Source organism: Molothrus ater, chromosome 5 (genome assembly GCF_012460135.2).
Source record: "Molothrus ater isolate BHLD 08-10-18 breed brown headed cowbird chromosome 5, BPBGC_Mater_1.1, whole genome shotgun sequence".
In the NCBI taxonomy this organism is placed as follows: Eukaryota; Metazoa; Chordata; class Aves; order Passeriformes; family Icteridae; genus Molothrus; species Molothrus ater.
Window position 1 is genome coordinate 12,275,424 of NC_050482.2, and position 23,053 is coordinate 12,298,476.

General features: G+C 37.8%; 1 protein-coding gene across 1 annotated transcript in view; it reads left to right on the forward strand.

Annotated features, from left to right (window-relative positions):
• MAGI2 (membrane associated guanylate kinase, WW and PDZ domain containing 2) overlaps positions 1 to 23,053 on the forward strand; it is a 714,309-nt gene that overhangs the window by 606,959 nt on the left and 84,297 nt on the right. Inside the window, 2 exon segments of the mRNA XM_054514801.1 lie at positions 13,977 to 14,008; positions 18,352 to 18,541. Coding sequence (XP_054370776.1) covers positions 13,977 to 14,008; positions 18,352 to 18,541 — 222 coding nt within the window.

The following is a 23,053-nucleotide window of genomic DNA, read 5'->3' on the forward strand; positions in this document are numbered from 1 at the left end:
TAACAGGGTAAATTACTTCAGGCTCCATGTTATGAGGGACATCTAATATTTAGTGCTTGCTAAATATTAGATGATCCTGCTAAATGTTAGATGGTCACTAGGTATTTTGTCTAAAACCTGAATAGAAATTACATCTGAGATCTGATTTATTCAGTTATTTTACCCATCAATACATTCTGGAAATGCAGCTGCTTTTCACAGAAATGGTATTAGAGAATTACCATTAACTAATGAAAACTCCCTTTGATAAAAGTCTCTTATTAGAATTAATATTCTCCTTCCCTTTCCTCTGAAGTGGACCTTTGTGGTTGATCCCTGTTTCATTAATTATACTCTTTAAATTATACTCTTTAAGTTAGAGTTTAAAAATATAAATTTTTTAAAAAAGAACACCAGTGGGAAATTTCCTCTACAAACTATTTCCTATTCTATAAGCTTGGGCTTATACACCAGTAAAGCTGTAGGGTGGCTGGGTAAAGAGCATACAGATCTAACTTTAGTATCATTTTATTTATCTGGTTTTCGGGGAAACCCAAGGAGAAAGTATCATGATCATCACAGATGAATTGTGCTGTTCATCCAGATTCCTTCAGCCAGCTATGTTCTTCAGGCATAAATTCAATTTTTGTCTTGTGATCAAATGGGGATACTGAGGAATGAGGTTAGATTGAGGAAGAAGATGGTTTATGGATCCAAAGACTACATCTAAGTTTATTTTCTTACGCAGTCAGTTCTGATTTTAAATAAGGAGGGACATAGATGCAATGTACCCTAGCAGGTCTTTCTAAAAATGCTAATTTTTAAGATCCACAAAGTGCTTCACGGTTGTCAGCACCATAATCTCCTCTGTTTAACTTGTCATGTTTATGTACTGTTCCAATTTTCTCAGCATTGAGGGGTTTATTTTCCATTATGTTGGACAGGTCATCTAACTCAAGTCTGAAACCAATTTGTGTTCCTCTGAGAGACACAGCAATGTCACAGGCAAAAAAGAAATCAATTTATTCACATCTTCTTCCTTTTCCTTGTAATACATTCATTTAATACTTATCACTTCCCAACTATCTTGTCAGGATCCTTTTTAAGCATCATTTTTTAGTGTTCTGTTCATTAACTTTTCAAAGTCCTATGCAGGACTACATGTGACCAGCACATAATCTAAACATCATAAAATTCACATCAATACTGTTCCTCTCTCCTTAGACTTCAGGACACAGCCGTTCTTTATGTTAATTGCTCGACTCCAAACTTTCAGGAATTCATAAAAAATTGACATTTCTTAACAGGTTTTTTTGCAAGCCAGGTCATCTTGATCAATTTATCATGCTTTATACTCTTCAGTGTTCTATACTGCAATAATATCATGCCCATCAATCATTATTACTCTCTCACTTTTTTTCTTTCAGGCTCCTGTGGTCTTATGCTAAATCACCTGAACTTCATGTCATTTTAACCAGTATAATTTAAATCACTGAAATGATCAGAAAGGCTTTTACTAATTCAGTTTTGTTCTTCTTGATAAGTCAGTTGTATACCGAGAATTACCTCCTGAGTGAGAATGTGAAAGCAAAAACATTTATCTCGACTAGGTACATGTGAGAGTGGACAATATCAAATCTTCAGTAGCTCAAAGCAAAGCGTCTTACCTGGAGGTGCAACCAGGGAACTGCAAATTTAGAACTTCTCTGTTCTTTTCACAGTTTTGTTACTCTTTGTACATGGGTCTTCCATTAATGTCCCTTGCCAAATATTCTGCATTTCAACATTAAATGTTGTATTTTCACATCTAAGAGTAATCATGTAAACTTTGGTCTTGTGATAAGTTTTTCTTCTGCAGTTGGTCTTCTCTTTCACAGTCTCCAGCTGTTGTCAATCTTTCTGTTCTACCTGAATCCCTGTAGCCAGGAATAAGCTCATCTGTCAAGCTGGTGTGAAGGAGCGGGAAATTGGAAATTAATTATTCCTTTCAATAACATCTGGATCCAAAGCATCAAATAATCATGCTAATGCTTATCCCCAGCTTTCACCACTGTGGCCAAGTGGCATGATTACCTTTTTATTATGTTGCCATTGGGTGTTTGTCATTCCACCATGTGGTATGAAAATGAGTTGATTATGGTTAACACACCTGAGGTCCTGACAGTACCCATTTCCACTGAACAGATTTCAAAAGAAAATTAGTAACATTTAGAACCATGCAGACAGCTTGATGCCTATTAAACACTAAATACTGAAGTTACTACTGTGTAATTTAATAATGACAAGCAGTCAGAGGAAACCAGGAGGTTTCCAAGTCTCTGTAATTACACTTATTTGTTGCTTTATGGTGAACTTTTGTCCAGTGCTCCCAAATCTCAGAGAAATCAGGAGGAGGGAGACTCTGAGCTCATTAGCAACATCCAGGGCCATCTGAAGTGCACTGGCATACCAAGAAATCTTCACTGGAATGGCAGAGTAAGGATGACAACTGAAGCTCTGAAATCTTCCATAGATTCTGTGTCATATCCGCCAATCTAGGACAGATTTCTGAATAACATTAGATATGGCACCCTGGATACTAGACCTATATTAAGTTCCTAATTCACAGACTATGACATGAAAATTTACTTGTCTGAATATCAATATCTAAATCTGGCATATGTGTTTGTGTGTCAGCTATAACTGATGAGGACTTAAATTAACTGCTGACATGTAGGCATCCTCTTCTGTTGAGATGCCCATGTATATTCCATCTCACTTCCCACCAAAGGTCCTTTTGTCACAGTTGACAACACTAGGAGGATACACATGCAAGCAAAAGAAGGGGTTTATTGTTGAATGTTTTTCCCCCACACTTGCTGAAGTCATTTTGTGAATGTATTTTCATGAAGAGGACTTTAGGACACTGTATTAAAACAACTTATGCACCATCTACATTTTAACAGGAAATATTTGGAACATGCCTTGATATTCATCAATGTGACATACTATAATTCACTGTGAGATTTCTTTATTTGGCTTAGAAAGTGTTAAGGCTTAAATGGGAGTAGAATCTAAACACATGAAACAGCAGAGAGAGTGATATAGTTAGGCAGAGTTTCTGACTGCCAGAGAGCTCCAAAAATATGATGCAGTATTCCTGAAAATTTTTGAGGCTTAAATTAGCTTTCACTAAAGCCAGGCTGAGTTGTCAGACGTGTTCTTAGCAAGCATACAAAGTCTTTATGGGTATGGCAGCACTTGCAGACCCTTCTAGAATCAACAGCCACAAGCTGTCAGGGCTCTGAAGTCTCAATTTATATTCCAAATGATGTTGCTGGTTCTGTGTGTATGACACATACCAGGCTTTTCACCTTGCTGGGTTTGCTCTGCTCAGGGGGAGTTGCATTCAACAATATATTTTTTGCCTGAGACAAGGCATTGCTTTCATTTCCAGTTCTCACAGCATTAGAGCAGCACAGTCAAGAGTGCAATTTCTAGTCTGGAAAGAGAACCAGTGACACTGTTTTTAACAGCAGTCATTGGACAAGAGACACGAGCAAACCTGGAGATTCTTCAGGGAAAATTTCCCTTCAGGCAACCAAAGGTTCTTTTTCATGTCTGTAAAAAAATATACCCTTGACCTTTTCAAAATGTAGATAGAAACTGTGAGCAAACATCTGAGATGTCTTGTTCATCATGTATGAGTACCTATGCATGCAGACTTTTCCTAATTGAGTTCGTATTTAAATAAAAATACATATTCTTAGACTTCAGAGAGGAAAATAACAGTTCATCCAATACTACCTGCACCTCCAAAACAAAAACTAGGATATGAACCTAAGGATTTGAGCTTTTGGTAGAAACTTCTGTCATAAAAAGAGATGAGGCTCTTCCTCAATTCCATAAGATAACTTTTTCTACTTCAGCTCAAGCTGTCCCAGTAAAATCTGTTCTGCAGCAGCATTTCCTCAGTTGCAAGACATGACTGTCCTTGAGATAATATAGTTTGCTATCAGCAAGGAAATAAATCTGTAGCAGAGTAACACTGTTCTGGTAATTGGTGTTTGAAAAGAGAAGACAGTTTGTGCACAAGTGAGACATTCTATTGGTGTTTGCTATCTAACTTTGTCCTTGGAAAATAATTCATTCTTGTTGACCACATAAAGAGCTTGTTCCAAAAATGTATTTTTCATTTCCAAAAATTGGGATTTTTATTATTTTTTCAACCTCTAGTATATTTACACATCAGAAACTGTCACTAACTATTGCATTTGACTCTGCACTATTTTAGATATGATGCAAAAATTCTCTGCCTCACATCCAGATTAATTAGAAGGATATGGTACTTGTTGGATTTTTTCCTGGTTTCATAAATTATTTAAATCTCTGACTGATAAGCAATTCACAGAGCTGTAGCAGCTAAGGAAAATAAATACCTGTCTGTCCATTAGAATGTAAATTAACTCATTACTATGCCTGCTCCTGACCTTTTCTGATGGCTGTATTCTTGCTAACAAAGACTCTTTGCTATTCATGAAAGTGAAATTTAATGGTACCTTGAGATTCTCTGGTGTATTTTAGATTACATTCTGATAGACTCAGTTGACCGGTGAGGGTTCCAGCTTGAACAGCAAATACTTTAGCATTCATGACTTTGAATAGCTATCCTTTTTCTCATTATTTGTGAAGACTTGAATATTGTTGAAAATTTGTTGCTTAAGCAGGCTAGGTCAGTGAAACTTCATGAACTGCACAAAAAGGGCTTCTATGTTTAAAAAGTTGAATATTGATAGTACCTGATTTCACAGTCATTTAAGGTTTTGTATCAGCACTATAAACATGGAAACTTAGAATCATAGAATCATAAAAAGGTTTAGATTGAAAATGCCTTATCATCAAGGCCAACCATTAACTAGCACTGCAAAGTCCATCACTAAACCATGTCCTGAAGTACCACATTTACACATCTTCTAAATATCTCCAAGGATAGTGACTCAACCAACTCCCTAGGCAGCATGTTCCACTGCTTGGCAATCCTTTAGGTGGAGAAATTTTTCCAAATATACACATCCCCTGTGCAACTTTAGGCCCTTTTCTCTTGTCATAGCTCTTGTTACTTGGGAAAAGAGACCAACGCCCACCTCACCACAACCTCATTCCTGAAATGTGTAGAGCAAAAAGGTGCCCCTGAGCCTCCCTGTCTCCAGTTTAAGCACCCCCAGCTGCCTCAGCTGCTCCTCATCAGACTTGTGCTTCAGATCCTTCCCTGGCCCTATGCAAGCCCTTCTCTGGACCCATTCCAGCATCTCAATGTCTTTCTTGTCCTGAGAGGCCCAATATTGATTAAAGGTGTGGCTTCACCATTGCTGAGTACAGGGGAATGATCACTGCCCTGGGCCTGCTGGCCACACTATTGCTGATACAGGTCAGGATGCTAGTGATTGTAAGACTTCTCCCAGCTGCTTATAGAATATTTCATGAGCCTCTTCATCCTGGCTGGATGGTCTACAAAAGATTCCCGCCATGTTATCTGTCTAGCTGGCCTCTCTTAATTCTTTCAGCATAACATTCAGCTGTGTCATCTCATCACTAAGCTCCAGACAGTCAAGACAGCCCCTAACATACAGAGCTGCCTCTCCTTCCTTGCCTGTCTGTTCTGAAGAGTTTATTGTCTTCCATTGCAGCAGTCCAGGCATGTGAGTCATCCCACCACGTTTCTGTGGTGGCAGCTACATCATGGCTTTCCTGTGGTACCAAGAACTGTGCTTTCAGCTCTTCCTGTTTGTTGCCTGTGCAGTGTGTAGTGGTGTAGACATTCTCCAGCTGGGCTATTGGTACTGCCACCTTTTTGGGGAGAGAAGCCCTAATTCCTGTGTGACCACTGTCAGCTGCTTCCATGGTTTCTAGCTCTTAATAACCCTCATGTCTACTGCTGCATGGATCCATCTCCTACCTCCACTGAGACAGCAGACCAGAGGGCATTGCTAGCACACTGTCCCTCTGTGACATGCAGCCCCCAGGGTTAGCTCTGGCAAGCATGGTTTTATCTCTTACCCCTTTCAAATCTAGTTTAAAACTCTTTCAATGAGCCCTGCTGACTCCTGTGCATAGATTCCCCACTATGAGAAAACTGTACCCTATCTGTTCTCTGAAGTCCTGGTGTTCTCTAAACTAACCCATGATCAAAAACACAAAACCCACACTTTGCTGGTGGCACCAGACTCAGAACCAAGGATTGATCTGATAGTTCTTCTTGTTTCTTCTGTAATAATCTTCTGCAACTGTAAAAATAGAGGAGAACACTACCTGTGCTTCTGATCCCTTAACCACTCATCCCAAGGTCCTGAAGTCTGTCTTGATTTCCCTCTCACCTCTTGTTGCAACTTCATCACTGCCTACGTGAGAAAAGAATAATGGGTCTGTGTCAGGGTAGGAAGCTTTCTCTTCATATCTTTAACCAAGGCTGGAGGGAGGCAACAGACTTCCATAAAAGTGGGTCTGGGCTGCATATTGGGCCTTCTGTTCCCTTCAGAAGAGAGTTTCCTGTGACAATGACCCATCTTTGTTTTGGAAGGCAGCTTTAGCACAGGCAGGAGCCCAACTTGATGACAGCATCACACCCATGCTGGATGAAGCCCCAGCCTTGTTATGTTTGGTTCCACTTGCAGAGCCTCATACCTGCTATGCCTGGATAGCTGGAGAGGTGAGGCAGTCTCAGAGGAGACATGCACTTGTCACCATTGCCACCAATCCTTAAGTCACTGTGTTCAGCCAGGGGGAGAGGATAACAAATTCTCTCTATCATGTGTCTTGTCTATCTGGGGAGCCTGTCCCTGGGAATGCAGGGAGTGAAGGTTAGAGCACAGTGCTGACAACACCAAAGGTCATGGGCTCCATCCCTGGATGACCATTCACATAGAGTTGGACTTGACGATCCCTGTGTGCCTGTTCCAACTCAGAATATTCTGAGATTCCATTAGTCTGATACTCTTACACTCCCCCTGGTTCCTCAGCCTACTCACTTCCTCCCAGAGGTGTCACTGAGCACAGGAGATCCTCACTCACTGTGCCAGCAGTCCTGGCACAAGGGCAGTACAATCCTGGCACTGGGGTGGCAGTATGATCCCACTGGAGTTCCACCTGGGCAGCTGTGCTCCTCATGCTGGGTGCAGAGTTAGAGAGGCCTTTCTTCCTGTAGCTGGCAGGGTTTCAGCACCATTCCTGTGTGCCCTTCTGTGCCAGCTGCTGCCAGACTGTCACATCATGCCCTTGGTGCCACACCATGCCCTGTGTGCCCACCCTGCTGATGGTGCTCCTGGCCCCCAGAGATCCCTACGGGCTTTTTCTATCCTTTGGAGGAAGGCTTGGCCTGGTGCTCCTGGTCCAGTCAGCCATGGCATGAGCTGCAGGCTGCTATTGGCCCTCCTCTGAGCTTCCCAAATTCAGACAGTTCCCCCATGCATCTCACTGGAGCACTCCACAGGCAATCATGTCAGCACCAGAGCCACTTCAGTAGGAAGAGATCAGCTACATTTTCCTAAAGTACTCTTCTACCTCTAGGTCATTTCTGATAAACTTCTGTCTCACACTCTATGCTACGTGTCAAGAAGTCTGAAACTCTGAAGAGCTGAAATAAAGACTTGAACTCATGATGCCCCCACATCCCCTGAAGTAGAGCTAAGCCAGACAGGGTGGTACCCCAACAGAGTAAAGATCTAGCTGACCTTCCTTTGAACAGTCCCTGCTTTTCACCCATACTTTCATAAATTGTCTGTAGACAGAAATGTGTTTAATCTTTGGGATCACTTTTCATAGGTACAGTAGGCCAAAGAGTGAAAAACAGTGATGATTTAAACTGAAGCACTACTTCTGGTGCAGTTTTGCTTGGGTTGAGAACAGGAGCAATCAAGTAATGGAACATAAAGCAAAATACCAGCACAAGCCACTACTGAGAATCAGTTTGCACCTGTTCTGAGTCTTTTTTCAGGAAAAACTGGGTTAATAACATCTGAGCATATGTATATAGCCATAAAGAAGACAGAGGTATTTCTCAGTTTTATTAATGTGAACCTGCATTTGATGCAGCTGATGACTGTAACCAGCCTCCATGTTACTGCAGCACAGTGCAGTTACTTGCCATGCTGCTTGTATATCACCTACTGCAAGGGAAAAGGCACTGGCTCTAAACACATGGAATGTTGTGGCCTGGTCTAAGGCAGTGGGTCATTCATCTCACTCTGATGTGGGATGTGTTGATTTTTGGCCCATTGCATCAGGAGCCATCCCAGCTAAAGACCAAATGGATCCTCCACAGCATGGCACCATCTCTGCAGGACAGCTGACAGCAGGAGTAGCTAACTGTGCTTGAAGAGCTAGAGCTTGCAGTCTTCTTACACCTACTCTTTATTTCAAGGTAAATCAACTTTTTGTTGTTGATAGAGTAAGAGTCAATATTTAGAGCTGTTTGAAAAAAATGGACCTTTGAAAAAATATTATGTGATAATGATTGATTTTATTAGAAATGGAACTACTAATTGCCATTCCCTATACATCATCTGTTACTTTAAACATGACATGATCAACTGAAACTTTTTATCACCTGCTTGTTTTCATAGGTATTATTTCCATTTATTTTTGTTCATTGTCTCCTTTTAGGTTTTGTTTACTACAGTATATAAATTAATTGAATGTACTACTTCTCATTGATCATACTTCTTTTCGTTAAAAGGAGAAAATATTTGAAAAGTAATTGAATTAATGGTATATATTGATTCTGTATACACACAAAAAATTACCTCTCCCACAAGTATTTTCAGAATTTCAGCTGTAGGATATTTTAGATCTTAATGAGTCAACTCAATGATAGGATTAGCTCTGTGCACCCAATCTGACCACACCTAACATAGCTCAACAAAAGGCAAACATACAGAGGGAGAAACCAGGTGTAATGTGCGTGGTAAGAAACAGTTCCCTGAACCTGCTAAAGGTGAACACCCGAGTCTGAAGTCTCAGTGTTCTCACCTGTCACATCCATTTGAAGTAAATGAGTATTTGGTACCTTTGTAAATCAAGCCCATATAGACAACCGATAGACATCTCAGGGATTCCAGTCAGAGAAAGAAAAAAGCACAGAAAATAAATCTAGTGTTACAGTAAATTTATCCAGTAACTTTTCTAGAAGGAAAAACTTTTGCTTGAAGTGTTGTCACATGGATGTTGATTAGTTGCCCATGGAGTCAGTTAATGCTCTGGGAGTGCTCATCAGCCATCTGTTCAGTGACTTCCAAGCATCTTGGAAGGAGAAAGGTCTGTTCAGTGCTTAAGACAGCTTTGCTCAGGAAGCCATATGCAACAAGGATATTAAAGCACAAAAAAGCTCCCAAGAAGCCCAGTGAAAGCTAGTGGGCTTTCACTCATTAAAAGTGAAACTGTGACAAGTGATGTGGAGGGATGTTGACTTACCCTGAACGTTGCTTTAGATTAAAAATCTTTGTGTTGGATGCTGTTGAGTTCCTCCCTGAAGCACACACCGTCACTGCAGAAATCAAACTGTTCCCAGGCTTTAGTTTAATCATCCATACACATCTGCCACAGAGGTGAACATCCTTAAGAGTCCTGTGTCTTAGCAATAGCTATGAGTTACTTATGATTCTGCGTCGTGTGAAGAACTTCTCCAGGAAACAATGCAAAATAATGTGCAAATAACGAATAATGAGAAAAATGAGAATAAGGAAGATGGAAATGGAGCAAAAATCATCCCCATGTGAGCAGACTAATAACCAAGGGCTGGTTTTGTACTACTGACATTACAGAATTTGCAAAAAACCTGAAAAGGAAATTAATCAGAGCTCTGTCTTGCAAATGCTCTAAGTCCTGCCTGATAAACTGCTTTTAGAAAACTAAACTTTTCAACAGTAAATCCTTGCTGAAGTGTAAGGCACGTGATATCTGTAAGAATATTTTACAACAAAAGCATACTTAAACTTGGCTACAAGAGGAAGTAGATACAATGAGTGTGATGTGATTTGTCTTTTGTTACAGGATATCTTCAGCAAAAAGGAGAAGTACAATAAACTGAAGCTGGAATTTGCCTTGATCTGAAAAAAAAAAAAAAAAGAAAAAGAGTTTTTTCTTCCTGCTACATTTGAACCCAAAATCTGATTTCAGTTCACAGTGGTTTTTAGTTAAGTTACAACATAGAAACCATCACAGCTCTGATTTCCAGGGGAAGCTCATTTTGGAAGGTGGTAAATACAACTTAAAAAGCAATCTCAAAAATAATTTTTGTAACACCGCTTTATGAGAAAATGCAGAGGACATGTGGTTGTTATTGTACCTCAGCTTATTTTTTTGAAATTAAACAATTTAAATGTTCATATGTGTTGGCCACCAGCTGCTGTACCTTATTACAGTTTAAATAGCCAACCTGGAATAAGAAATCATTATTTTCTCAAAACGAATTTTGCAGAAGTATATGAGGTTATGTATTTTTATTGTTGCATGCTTACATGTTGCCACAGTATTTTCCTGCTAGCACCTGGCTCAATGGTGGGGGCTTTTTTAACAAAAGCCAGGAACCCAACTGTCCTTTCCTGAACTGATGCAGACCTGTACTGGCTGTCTTTACAAGGAGTGTTAATAAAATAGATACAGGAATCTTCAAGAAATGGACTATAGCTTGTGTGGTGAGGTTACCATGAGGAGGGGTGGCTGTCAGGCACATGGGTGAGCCACAGGCTTTTGGGTGAGCCAAAAGCCACTCATGGTAAGAACAGGCTGCATGAAGTATTTTTAGGTGGATCTAAGCTGACTTCGGTTATTTCAAATTTTAAACATGTGTGTGGATATGCAGGTGAGGGGTGTTCATATGTAAATGTTCATATAATATTTTCAGCTACTCAAGTTTTTATGAAGACATCCCAAGTTGGACAGCAGGGGGCTGGGAGTCTGGGGAGGGTGAAGCAGAAACCTGGAAGTGGAATGAGGTTGTCAGAGGTTATCCAGTATATGTTTCTAGTTGGATGTGAGTTCATCAGAAGATTGGGCAGTATTAGTGTTGTACTGGTTCTCAAAGGAAATTGAAAGCTGCATTTTTTGGAGAACAAATTTCAGCCCTGTTGATAAATCAGTATCTGTAAATGAACTGGTGCCAGTCTGCTGGCAGCTGTCACTCAGGTGGGATCCTGCTCTCCCTGCTGGAGAGGGCTCACATGGCATCTAAGGAGCACCAGAAAGTCAAGGAAAATCTGGTGTGAAGTAAGGTCAAACCAAATGAAAGTCCACTTCTCATTGCCTGCTCTAGATGGCCAACACTGCTGAGTGGACACTGAATATACATTATTAAGGTATATTCTTCTGGTGAGATTTTAAGCCTCAGTTTTCTACATATAGAGGATTTGTTTCTTTTACTCTTGCAGTGTTCTACATATGCAATATTCTCTTGAATTGCAGCAATTGTTGCATGTGTTTAAATACTGGTGATAATTATTTTGGTACACAACAATTATCCATGATCAGTCTCACATTGAATAACTGATAATGTCATATGTTCTATAAAAGTCAGTTTTGTTTAGGTTGGGAAAAGGATGTTTAGTTCATCTGTGAGTGTAGATCTTATGTGAGAGAATATTAAAATTGTCAAGAAATAGGTATGAGATGTAATGTAAAGTTCCTTTATGCAACTAGGCCTTCACCCCTTTAGCCCAGCACCTAATCTATGACAGAGGTGAGAGATTATCTTATTTTACATGAGGTCAAGGTGTAACAGATGGAATTAAATCAGAAGAATGGATTTTACTATTAGTCCCAATGTTTGTTACCTTTAGAGATTGTTGCTTCTATAGCACCCATTTGTACACATATGGATCTCCAATTTTTTTTTTTTTTAATTTTCCTTTGGATCTTTTACTTCTCTGGCATCCTATATCCGTTAGTTTTCTTAACATAATTTCATGCTGTGTGAATAAATATTGCTTTTTATTTTTTTGAGTGTAGATGTTGTCATTTGTATGTTGCAGTCTGTACCCATAACCTCTAAGCTAAATATAACTTTATATTCTCTTTGTTTAAATGAATAATTAGATTTTTTTTAATTGAGGGGCTTTAAAAAATTTTTGACTTGATGTATATGTCATTGTGTATTTGATTTTTAAACACTTATTATATTTTTCATTGATAGTAAATTTTTTATGATATCTCCAGCATAACTTATTTTTAGGTGGAGACAGTAAATAAATAGGGAAAAAAAGACCTTTCAGTTTAATCAGGAGTAATTTTTCATGACAGTAAGTTATGGGAGGTGCACCAGTACCAATGGGTAAGGAGTGTTACCTCTGCCAATACTTTCTGAACAACAAATTGGGGTAGTAAGTTGATTTGAGCAAGTTTCTAGTCTCATCTTTAGCTCAGAGCAGAAAAGTACTTTTTAGTTTTCACTCTTATTAACAGTACAGAAGCATAGTGGGTAATAAAAAGGTAGCCATCTGCCATCCAATAAGTTATTTAATAAGTTTCTGCTACAGAATCTTTAATACTGAAAGTGGTGTACAAGCCAGATCTATCAAGGATGCCTGTTATCTCAGCTTGAGTTTGCAGATGGAAAGAAATCTGTCCACTTGTTAATAAAGCAGTTTTTATCCAGGCACTCTCTAGTCAGTAAGCATAAACCTTTCCAGGATTACTTTTTTCAATAGACCTTTTTTTAAAAAAAACCACATCAGCATTACTAAATAGCCAGTGTTTCACTACAAATGGCTCAAGTGATTTTACACTGCAAGATACTTCAGTCAAAATTAATTAAGTATCAGGGCAGAAAAGATTACCAATCACAGAATTCTACAAACCTTAAATATATGTGGAAATATAATTCCTGTTGTGATTTTTCTGTAGAAAGATACTATTCTAATGCTCACATAATTTTAATTTTCTTTTTAGACTCGCTTTAGAAAAAGAAATAATGAAGTCAGTACTACTCTTTCAGCTGAATTCATTTTTTGAATGAAAGAGCAGCCCTCCTATTAGATATCTCACTTAAAGCACCATTTCCATTTCCAACAAAACAAATGAACTCTTTGTTATTAGTTTTTAATTTTACCTAGGAAGGTCCACAGACTTTTTTTTTACCTACTATTAAGCTAAGAATGAGTTTTTTAATGAAAGCTGTGTTGAAAGCTGGTATTTTTTAAAAAAGGGATCTAATACCTTTTTTAAAGGCTTTTTTTTATTATTTGATACTTTGTAAAGGTTTTTAACATTGTATTGCATAAGATAGGAACAGCGTTTTCAATGAGTGTTTCAAATAATTTCCTTTTATGAAAAAGACATATCTGGAGTTTTAAACATTTGTAAGCTACAAGAGTTGAAATTTAGAGAAGTCACTGAAGCAAGTTATCAATCAGTGAGTAACTAAGGAAAAGGAGATAACTACTTGTGTAAAAGAGGTAGTCATGCATGACTTCTTGCTAACGAAGACCAAAACCAGGACAGTATCAAAATAAGCAATCCTCTGGAGACTTGGCCACCTTATCTAGACTAATGAAACCATTATTTTTCTTCAGGCTTTTCTTCTAAAAAAATCTCTTGTATTATTAGGTTTTGTTGATGGGATGTTCTGAATGCTTCTTCCTAAAGGTGCGACTGCATTTGACACATCAATACCAGGTCATTTGGTGTCTTATCCAATGTCCACCAAGACATTTGGAAGTCCTTTTGATTAGTTCTTTTAATTTCAACCTAATCCCATGCTGTTTGTAAAGTATGGCAATGATCTCAATAGCTCCACTTGCATATATATATATATGTATATGTGTGTATATATATATATATATATATTTCTATCTATTTTTTCTTAGAAACTATCCCTTGTGTTTTGTGTTTTCACCCCTTGTGTGTAGAGAATTTTCATATCTATCAATATTATCTGCAGACCTGAATGAGAATGGGAGCATAGACACCACTTAGCCTCCATTCTTTATGCATCAGAAAAAGCTGCTAACATTATTTTTTGTTTATTTCAGGTTTCTTTTCTCCATGGAAAACTCCAAAGCCTGTAAGTTTTCTTTCAAAATTGTACACGTTGAGTTCATAAGATGGCTATCATGCAAAGCAAATTTCTGTAGACTGTCACCTACCCATCCTGTTCCCAGCTCATGGGACGCCTCTCAGCAGTGCCCCAGCTCCAAGTGACACAGCACCAGTGGTGGCTTCCCTGAAAAGCTCTGAGGGTCTGTTGACTTGGAGTCTGCCAGAAGTGGAAGAAGGAAAACCCTCATGTTAAGATGGGTGGCAAGAACCGGAAATGTGGAGGTTTAAAAATATGAGGTCTGGAGAAGAAGGGAGCAGAAATGAGTCCAGTCTAGTCTTCTAGTTGGCAAATTCTTTGAAATTAACAACATGCACTTTTTCTGGTTTACAAGTGGCTTGAGTTTAACATCCTCAAAGAGACTGTTACTCTTTCTTGCATTAGGAGATCTAGAGCTGCAATAGTCACACTTCAAATAAGAGCTTGGGCTAGATAACTGACTGAGGCTCCTTTTAATCAACTTTTCTATGTTTCTATGATTTTGACAGTAAAACCCAAGGTGTAAAGACTTTCCACTGTAGGACTGTAAGCAATTACTGTGTTTATTCTGCTGACACCACATTATATAATTTTTTCAATTTGTGACAGCATTCACAGTATAAAACAAATTCATAGGGTACTATTTTTGGTTGTCTGGTTTGTTTTATTATAGGGAGTTGTTTGGTTTTTTGGGTTTGTTTTTTTTTTTTTTTTTTTTTTGTTGTTGTTGTTATTTTTTTTTAATTTGGCTTTTTAATTGAGATTTTACAGACCTTAGAGCAATTCTTAATTCTCCACAAGAGGGTGTAGAGGAAATAGATCCTGAAGACTCCTAAGAGCAATGGGAATAACATTAGCAACACTTTTTAAAGGACTTAGAGGCTTCTTACTGGGGAGCAGGCAGGGGAAGTACATTAAATCTGAACTTTACATACTCTCATATTGGAACATGGCATGCTTAAATTTTGCCAAAATAATTTTTGTACCCTGTCAAGTACAAATAGCAATTAATCAGCTGATGCAACTTTGTCAGACTGCTTCAGCTTGTAGTGGTTTTGCTGTTAAAGGATAGAGTCTGTATACAATACATTGGAATAAGTATTGCATAAGTTGCTTTGCTCATCTATGTAGCAGGACATTTTTGAAAATAAATTGGATTATTAAAAGCTGGCTTGCTCTCACCAGTTTAAGACTCCTGAATTGCTGGAATGTTCGACTTTTAATCTCAGATAAAAAGTGAGGAAATAGATAGCTTGCTGCTCTCTTGTTAAAGATCCACATTTGAAGACCTCCTCCTGTCCATACTTTGCCCTTTTATGTACACATCAAATATATAAATATCAGTGTATTTATTGTTGATAATTTTTGCAATATCTCATTATATAAATAGTATGGTTGTTCATGCTCAAGAAGCACTTGCCAATAATCAGGATCTAGAAAAACAACCTGAGTTGATGCAATTTTTCATGCAATGATGTGAGGAAAACCAGGGCTTGCAGAACAATATAACACCATTGTGTGCTGTACCTGCAGGCAGACTCACTGCTCACAGCCACTCTATTTTGGGGTAATCTCAGCAAGAGATTTCACTAATGATTAACTGAGTTAAGGTAGTGTGAATTCCTCTGTCTGGCACCACTTTTAACTAGAGAAATAGTCAGACATAAATTTCTCATGTCCAAGGCCTGAAGATTGAAACCAAGTGCCTGCAGCACTGTGTGCAGACAGTCTGAAGCAGTAAGGCCAGCACAGGAGGTTTAGAAAGCCTCCCCAACACCTCAGCACAGCCTTGATCTGTGTAACAGCAAAGGAAAGCACATTAACCTGGGATAACAGATATTTCCAGTGATTCCTGTGTATATTGTACATATTTTATATGTGTATATCATGTATAATATTAGTGCAAAACGACCATGAGCAATATCACCAAACCATTGCCCCAGTTTGGAGTTAATGCCCTTCACTCACTACTGTCCTTACTCACTTTCAAGAATGCCTTCTTTTCTGGAGTAGCATTATGATAACTTCCATTACTGAATGCTAGGTGACTGTTTAATTAGTTAATACAGGTTTGGGAGATATAATTTCCCTTCTGTTTATCTGCTTATTTAGCTGGTTGAACTTCACACTTGAAGATTTAGAGCAAACCAGCAAGCAAGAGTTAGACATATGGGACCCAGTAGGGTTTTGCCAATTGATCTCCAGTTTCCTGTCCTTTCTCCGGGGTAAAGTTTGCTCATCAAAGATAATGATATTTTTCCTTTCTTTTTTTAAATCTTTCTTTAAGTATTTTTATTTTGTCCAGTTTCACATTTTGAAAGAGGTAAGTGATCTATTTCCCCATCACTTTCCAAGAAATTAGGAATCTTTCACTTCTAGACAGACATGGCCCTGCATGTCTTTCATCTTCATAATGACAAGATAGTTTGGTTTCACTGGCTTGTGTTCTTCTTTTAGATTCCTAAGGGAAGGTAAAGCCTATACATATTTTCCTGGTAATTTCCTATATCATAAGGAGCTTGAATTGAGCTTAGTTCTTCTTTCCTATTTAGACATAGGGGTCATAATCAGGTGTGTTTCTAGAGACCTTTCAATTTACAATTCCATAATGCAATTATATACTATATATGTGTTTATAGCTACTGGAGGTAATTTCTTCAAGGCTCAGAAGTAGTACTGTGCTATCCATGTGACTTACCACACAGGCTAATTTACCCAAAGGGCAATTATTTGCAGAGGATAAATTTATCTTGATATAGAGGGTACCTGAAGATACCCAAAGTAAATTCCTAAGCTATTTTAATGGCAGCTTGAGTATTTCCATATGCCACTGTATTGCACAGAATGTACATACTTAGAGTTTTGAATGAACCAGCCCTACTTACTGCTGAAATTCTGACAGAAGCACGTTTTGAGTTATAATAATACTTTGTAAAATAACTGAAAATGGCCAATATCTATAATCCATGTGTTCTTAAGTATGAGCCTAAGAAGGTCAGATCACCAGGGATATGCAGCAGGATAATTATTCAGCATATTCACCAGGAGGACACTAAAACATCTATAGTCCACACTTACTTGGTGTGAAAAAAGCCTGATGCAGTTAATCATCAGAACAGAGAGTAAAGATTACCTGCTGACCCAAACACCTTCTGAAACCAAGGAACTAAAGACAAATGATAGTCACAGAATTTGTAGAGCAAGCCCACTATAAACCTGCAATCATCTTTGATAAAGCTTTGCTGATACAACAGTAGAAGTCAGTGGAATTTAATTACAGATGAGTTTGTTTCCAAGAGGCATTTTTTGTGTAATTACCATTGTTGGGTTATGTGTGAGAACACACTGTTCTGGAGGCTTTACCACCCTTGTCCTCAGGAGGGGTTATAGGAATAGCTAAGTACTCATTTCCTGGGAAAAACATTTGTGTTTTGTTTAATTTAGCCTCTTCAAAGAAATTTGCTAATGCAATTTGATTAGTAGCCAACTTCTTCAAGAAATAAAAAAGCAGATCCTCAAGCCATCTTTAGCACAGCCTATCATATCTTCAAGTTTGATGTACATGTAAGACTGCTAAAGACAGTCTTGAAAAAAGCGTGAACTGAGGTGTCTTTCATGCATAGACAATAGGCTGTTGTAGGCTTTCCTGTAAATGGCCTGGAAGATTTGAAAGCCTTATCCTGTGCTTGGTTGTATAATGCCACTTTAGTGAGATTTTTTGAACACTAGATGCCTGAATATGTGCTGTAATAATTTTCCCTTCGGTTTTGATTTGTTTTGATTTTCTTTTGGTTTAACTTTGGTTTATTAAATCTTCTGTTGGAGCTGTAAATTCTGGTCCCAGTTACAGTTATCTCCTTCTCCCTGGGCAGCTTGTTATTTTCATGTGTTCTCAGAAGATACAGCACTATGAACTTTCACTTGCTACACGGTCTGTCCCTCCTTTGCTAAGCACTACCTTCATGTATGTTATGCATTTTGATGAATCTGATAATCGTGTCTTTACAAAGTGACAGATTCCACCTTTAGCAAATAATTTCCAGTAGCTCAGCACATTCTGTGAGAGGCACTCCACATGCTCCAGAGGTAATGCTGGGCCTAATCTTACCTGAGAAAGGTCACATCTTGCCATGAGCAACAAACTAAGGAGTAAATTTAACCAAGTCATTTTATAAACAGCACAACACACACCTTTCATTTCAAAAGGCAGCAAACAGATTTACTAATTTTACAAAACACATCCTCAACAGAAATCACTGGTTTTGGTCTCATTGTGGAAGCGACAGTTTTTGCAAAACTTTATTTTTATTTTCTGTATGTTTTTATTCCAGATGATGGAACGATGGGAGAATCAAGGCAGCCCTCAAACAAGTGTGTCTGCTCCAGCTATGCCACAGAATATTCCCTATCCACCCACTCTTCACAGGAGTTCATTTCCTGATTCAACAGAGGCCTTTGATCCACGAAAACCTGACCCGTATGAGCTGTATGAGAAATCAAGAGCTATTTATGAAAGTAGGCGTAAGTGAAAGCTCTCTTGACCCTGCTGGCCATTTAGTACTTAAAATTTTGCCTTTGAATGTGTCACTGTTGACATGATTTTCTGTAATTATCTTTTGTAATTTAAAGAAACTACTTTTTTTCCAGTAAATAGAGTCCATTGTAAATGTTTCAGAAATTGTACACTTATATATTTCCTTAGATCTTACCTAAATTCTCATATTTGACTTTCATAGGTGTTTTTTCCTTATATTTTTGATCTCCTCATTTTGACTGTTAAGTCCTTGGTGAAGCACAGTATATGTCTCACCACATTTTACTGTGTTTTTTTTTATTTCATAGTCAACCAATAGGAAGATGTGAATTTATCAATGAAAAAAAGAGTGTCACATGCTTTCACTTCAAAGTAACATTTTTTTAAGAAATTTCAAATGTATTTTTTTTATAAAAATGTCTTTGACAAGTTTTTGCATTGTCCTTGGTAGTTAGAAAGTAACCCAGAGCATAAAGTACTGTTTGAAGACCTATACAAAACAGTACTGAGCCATTGAGATGCTCATATTGATTTAATTTCTCATGGTTTTGGAAATATAGCCCATATTTTTGACAGCAAGAATAAAAAGGCTTAGACTTATTTACTCTTTTTGTAAAGAACATTTTAGCTAAAAATTTTGTTCTAAATTGTCTGCAGCCTTTGCACTTACTAAGATAAATTCTTAAAGATAGTTAACTTTTTTACTGAAAGCTTTCTCACCACTGCCATTACTTGCATATGCCACTTTTCAGTTCATTTTGTAAAATACTTGAGCCTATGGACCAAAATATGCTGTAAATTACACAAAAAATATTGGAGTTGATTCAGACGAGCCCATTAAGTTAGCTGGGCCCAGAGACCTGGAATGTTCAAATTTCTTCAGCATGCAAAGGGATGGTCTGAAGGAAATACATTATTGTCCCCAACACTGGGTTCATACCATTCTTACTTGCCTTGCCTGATACGTGAATTACAGCATCAGCATCTCCTCTTTGGCTTTGGCATTCCCAGTCCCCACAAGAATGGACATGCTGGAGGAACACCAGAGTTCATTTCACATCAACTCCAAGTGAACCTGATCTAGTCTCAAAGCTGCACGTCATAGTCCTCAGTTCTTTCCCACTGTGGCCAGTGCCACCATCTTCTGCCACACTGATCCTATTAGTGGAACACTTTTCAATATAGATTGTCACCCTAAAACTCAATTTCCATAATACAGATATTTTTTTTTTTTTTTGAGGGAGGCAGTTGTTGATGTTTTATTTAACTCCATGTACTTAAATAAATTGCTGGCTTTTTTGAGGAATACCAGCATCTTACCAGGATATCTTACTCACCCTAAATATGGATTTGAGTACTTAGACCCCTGTAAAAAAAGTATTTAATCTTAAATTATAAACTGTTAGGCATAGAAACTAAACTTTCCACTACATTTACAAACACCATGTAGTCCAGGTTGGCTGGTATTCCCAAGGCAATGTACAAAAAAGAGACTATTATTTTTGAAATTTTAAAACTCATTGAAGTATGGATCAGGATACTGTGTGGAGTAGGCCAAATAGGTTTGAAAGAAGACCAATTTTGATCAAAGATTGGAAATAGTTTTCAGACATCTCCCTTCTTTCGCTTTCTCTTGTACATACATTAAGGGCTAGACTAGTATATAAATAAAAACATTTGCTTGAACTGCCATGTTATTCTCCAAAGTGATAGAATTGGGTATATGATAAATTAAAAGGAAAATAATCCATTCCACAGTTAGAAATTATTTTATGTAGTTCAGCACCTCTACTGAAAAAACTCTTGGCTTTGTATAGAGCTCTAACAAACAGAAAACCCTTTACAAATAATAATTTCCCATATCAGTAGCTTTTAGAAGTGATGAAGTTTAACAAAAATCTTTCCACTCAACAGTCAGAACCATCTTCTGTAATTAAAGTCATCAGGCCAAGAATGCCAACTTTGTACATTGAAACAAATATCTCTGGGAGACAATTAGGAAAATTTTGTAAATGCCATATGGATATATGACACATGTATTTATATGGCATTTTCTTTCATCCTGATCCCCAATCTATGCTTGATCCATGTGTGCCCTTCATAAAACTGTGGGAATATAGATCTGATGTCAACCACAAAGATTCACTTACGCCCCAGAAGACTATATACTACATTACAAGATATATTACACCATGCAATATTCATGGGTGCTTTCTTCAAGTTTTCTGAGCCCTTCTTTGACCAACATGAACTCTTATCTTTTACTTATATGATCTACTGTGTTAAGGAGTATATGCTTTACAATAGGAAGAGCATCTAACATGTGGGTTGGAGTTATGCTAAAGCCTGTGTTTTACTGGTATAATTGCATTTGAGTTCGGTCAAAAAGGCAACTGGAAACTCTATGTGAGATGTTTTCAGCCAGCTGCCTAGAAAACCAAATAATTAAAAATAGTGAAGCTGCTAGGCCCAAAACAAGAAATTGAGAGATGAAAAGCAAGACTGCAGTAACCTTATCCTAGATTTCGATCAGTGTCCCATCTTCCAGCTAATCTTGGAAACTTAATTTCCTATCTTCTTTCTCCACTATCCCCTCAACATTTTCTCTAAGATTTGATTCCACTAGTTTCCAACCAGATCTTGTCTGCATTCATTCATATCCCTTATTTATAAATAGCTACCTCAAAAGATGTCTATTCTCCCTGACATTTTTTTTTTCATGAATGCCATAAGCACACATTTTAGCAAATTTGATTTGTCAAGCCTTAGCACCACATAGTTGTCCTGTTTCCTGAAGATGGAAACAGCAGGAAGGAAATCCATTACTGAGTCAAGTAATTGTCATCTAATTTGAGTATATAGGAGGGAGAGTTTCAAGACAACACTGTTTCCTACCATATGGCAGTGTCAGGTTGGTTATCTTTGGGAAGAACATACCCTAAAAGTGCACAGGAAAAGTTCAGCTACTTGTTTTTTTTAAGTACTTCTTATCTCAAAGCAAGTCTGTCTTATCTCCTGGCAAGACCTTCTTTTCATCTTCATCTTCTAAAAATAGGGCAGAGAAGTGAACAATCATGACCCAAAAAATTCAAAAAAAAAAGAGATAGTGCAAAATTTTTTGTTTCTTTCATAGTGAGACTGTTACTAAACAGTTAATATTTGGAACTTCTATAGCTCTGATTTTCTGCAGAGCCTTTTATCATAGGGTTTCCCCACAGTCAGCACTCAGCAGGGCCTCATAAAATTCTCCTGCTTCCCAGTCAGAGAGGGAGTGAAGCAAGTTATGAAAAACAGGGTAGTTCTGTGAGGAGCACAAGGAACATGACTCAGAGCAAGAACTAGACCAATGTATTGCCTCTAGCTCATGCCTACCTAATGATAGCAAGAAGAGGGTTGCAAGCAGGAAGTCTCAATGAAAAAGTATGATTTTCATTCTACAGAAATGTTTTTCCACCTAAGGAAAATGAAGAACCTTCAAGACCCTGTGTGATGGGAAGATTTCAGTTTGTAATGGTTACATATGAATTGCAAAGCACTATTACTTCTGCATGGAAATAGTTCATAGAGGCAATCAAATGATGCATTAGTACAAAAACAGAGTGCAGCTCTATTTTGGAAGTCATAGTACCTTTGAAAATTGTTTGTCATGAGTTAGCTGATACCTATCAGGTCTTCCCTCTTAGCTGTCACCTATCCCTATGGTCAAAGCTCCAAGTAGATAAAAAAAGATCATGAGGGGTGTCCAAACACTGAGGAGGACTACCATGTCATCTAAATAACTGCTTAAAAGCAAAAGATGGGAAATTGGCTCATGCTTTCTTTCTTTACTTTGTCTCTCTGGTTTGGGTTTTTTTTTTTTCTTTTTTGTTTTGGGTTATGGGTTTTTTTTTTACTCTCTTCCCCATCTCTTCTTATTTCTTCTGCATGCTGAAGAATACCTACCTAACTTTCTGCTGTGATGTAATTCTCTCAACTGGATACTTTTTCATTTTTTCTGTTCTTCTATTAATTCAAAGCAAAACCTTTGTCTCCTTTCTCCTTACGAAAACTGTTAGAGTGTAAGTGACATTGTGACTCTCCCCATAACCAGTTTAGGTACAAAAGGTAGAAAATGGAACATCAGATCAGGAATTTCCTATTAATGAAAAAATTATGGCTTCATATGTACCAGATTAAAACAGCTGTCACTGGAGCCCTTGAGTTATCATTAGGAGACCTCATTCAGCTGAATTTAAAATTTTTGCTTTTATAAATTCTCCTTCTCATGTCTTATATTTTATATTGAACTCTGTTTATTGTAGATTCACAATTTATAAAAAACTTTATTCAGACACCCCTGTAGGTAGACATTAGTCAACCAGGAGTGACAAAGCTCTTGGGAATCATAATTCCATAATATTTCTCTAGTTATAATAGAAATTTGAGGTTATATTCCTCTAAGGAAAGAGGTAAAATAATTTTTTTTTCATTGATTGGGTTATATTTGTCCTTCAGTTAGT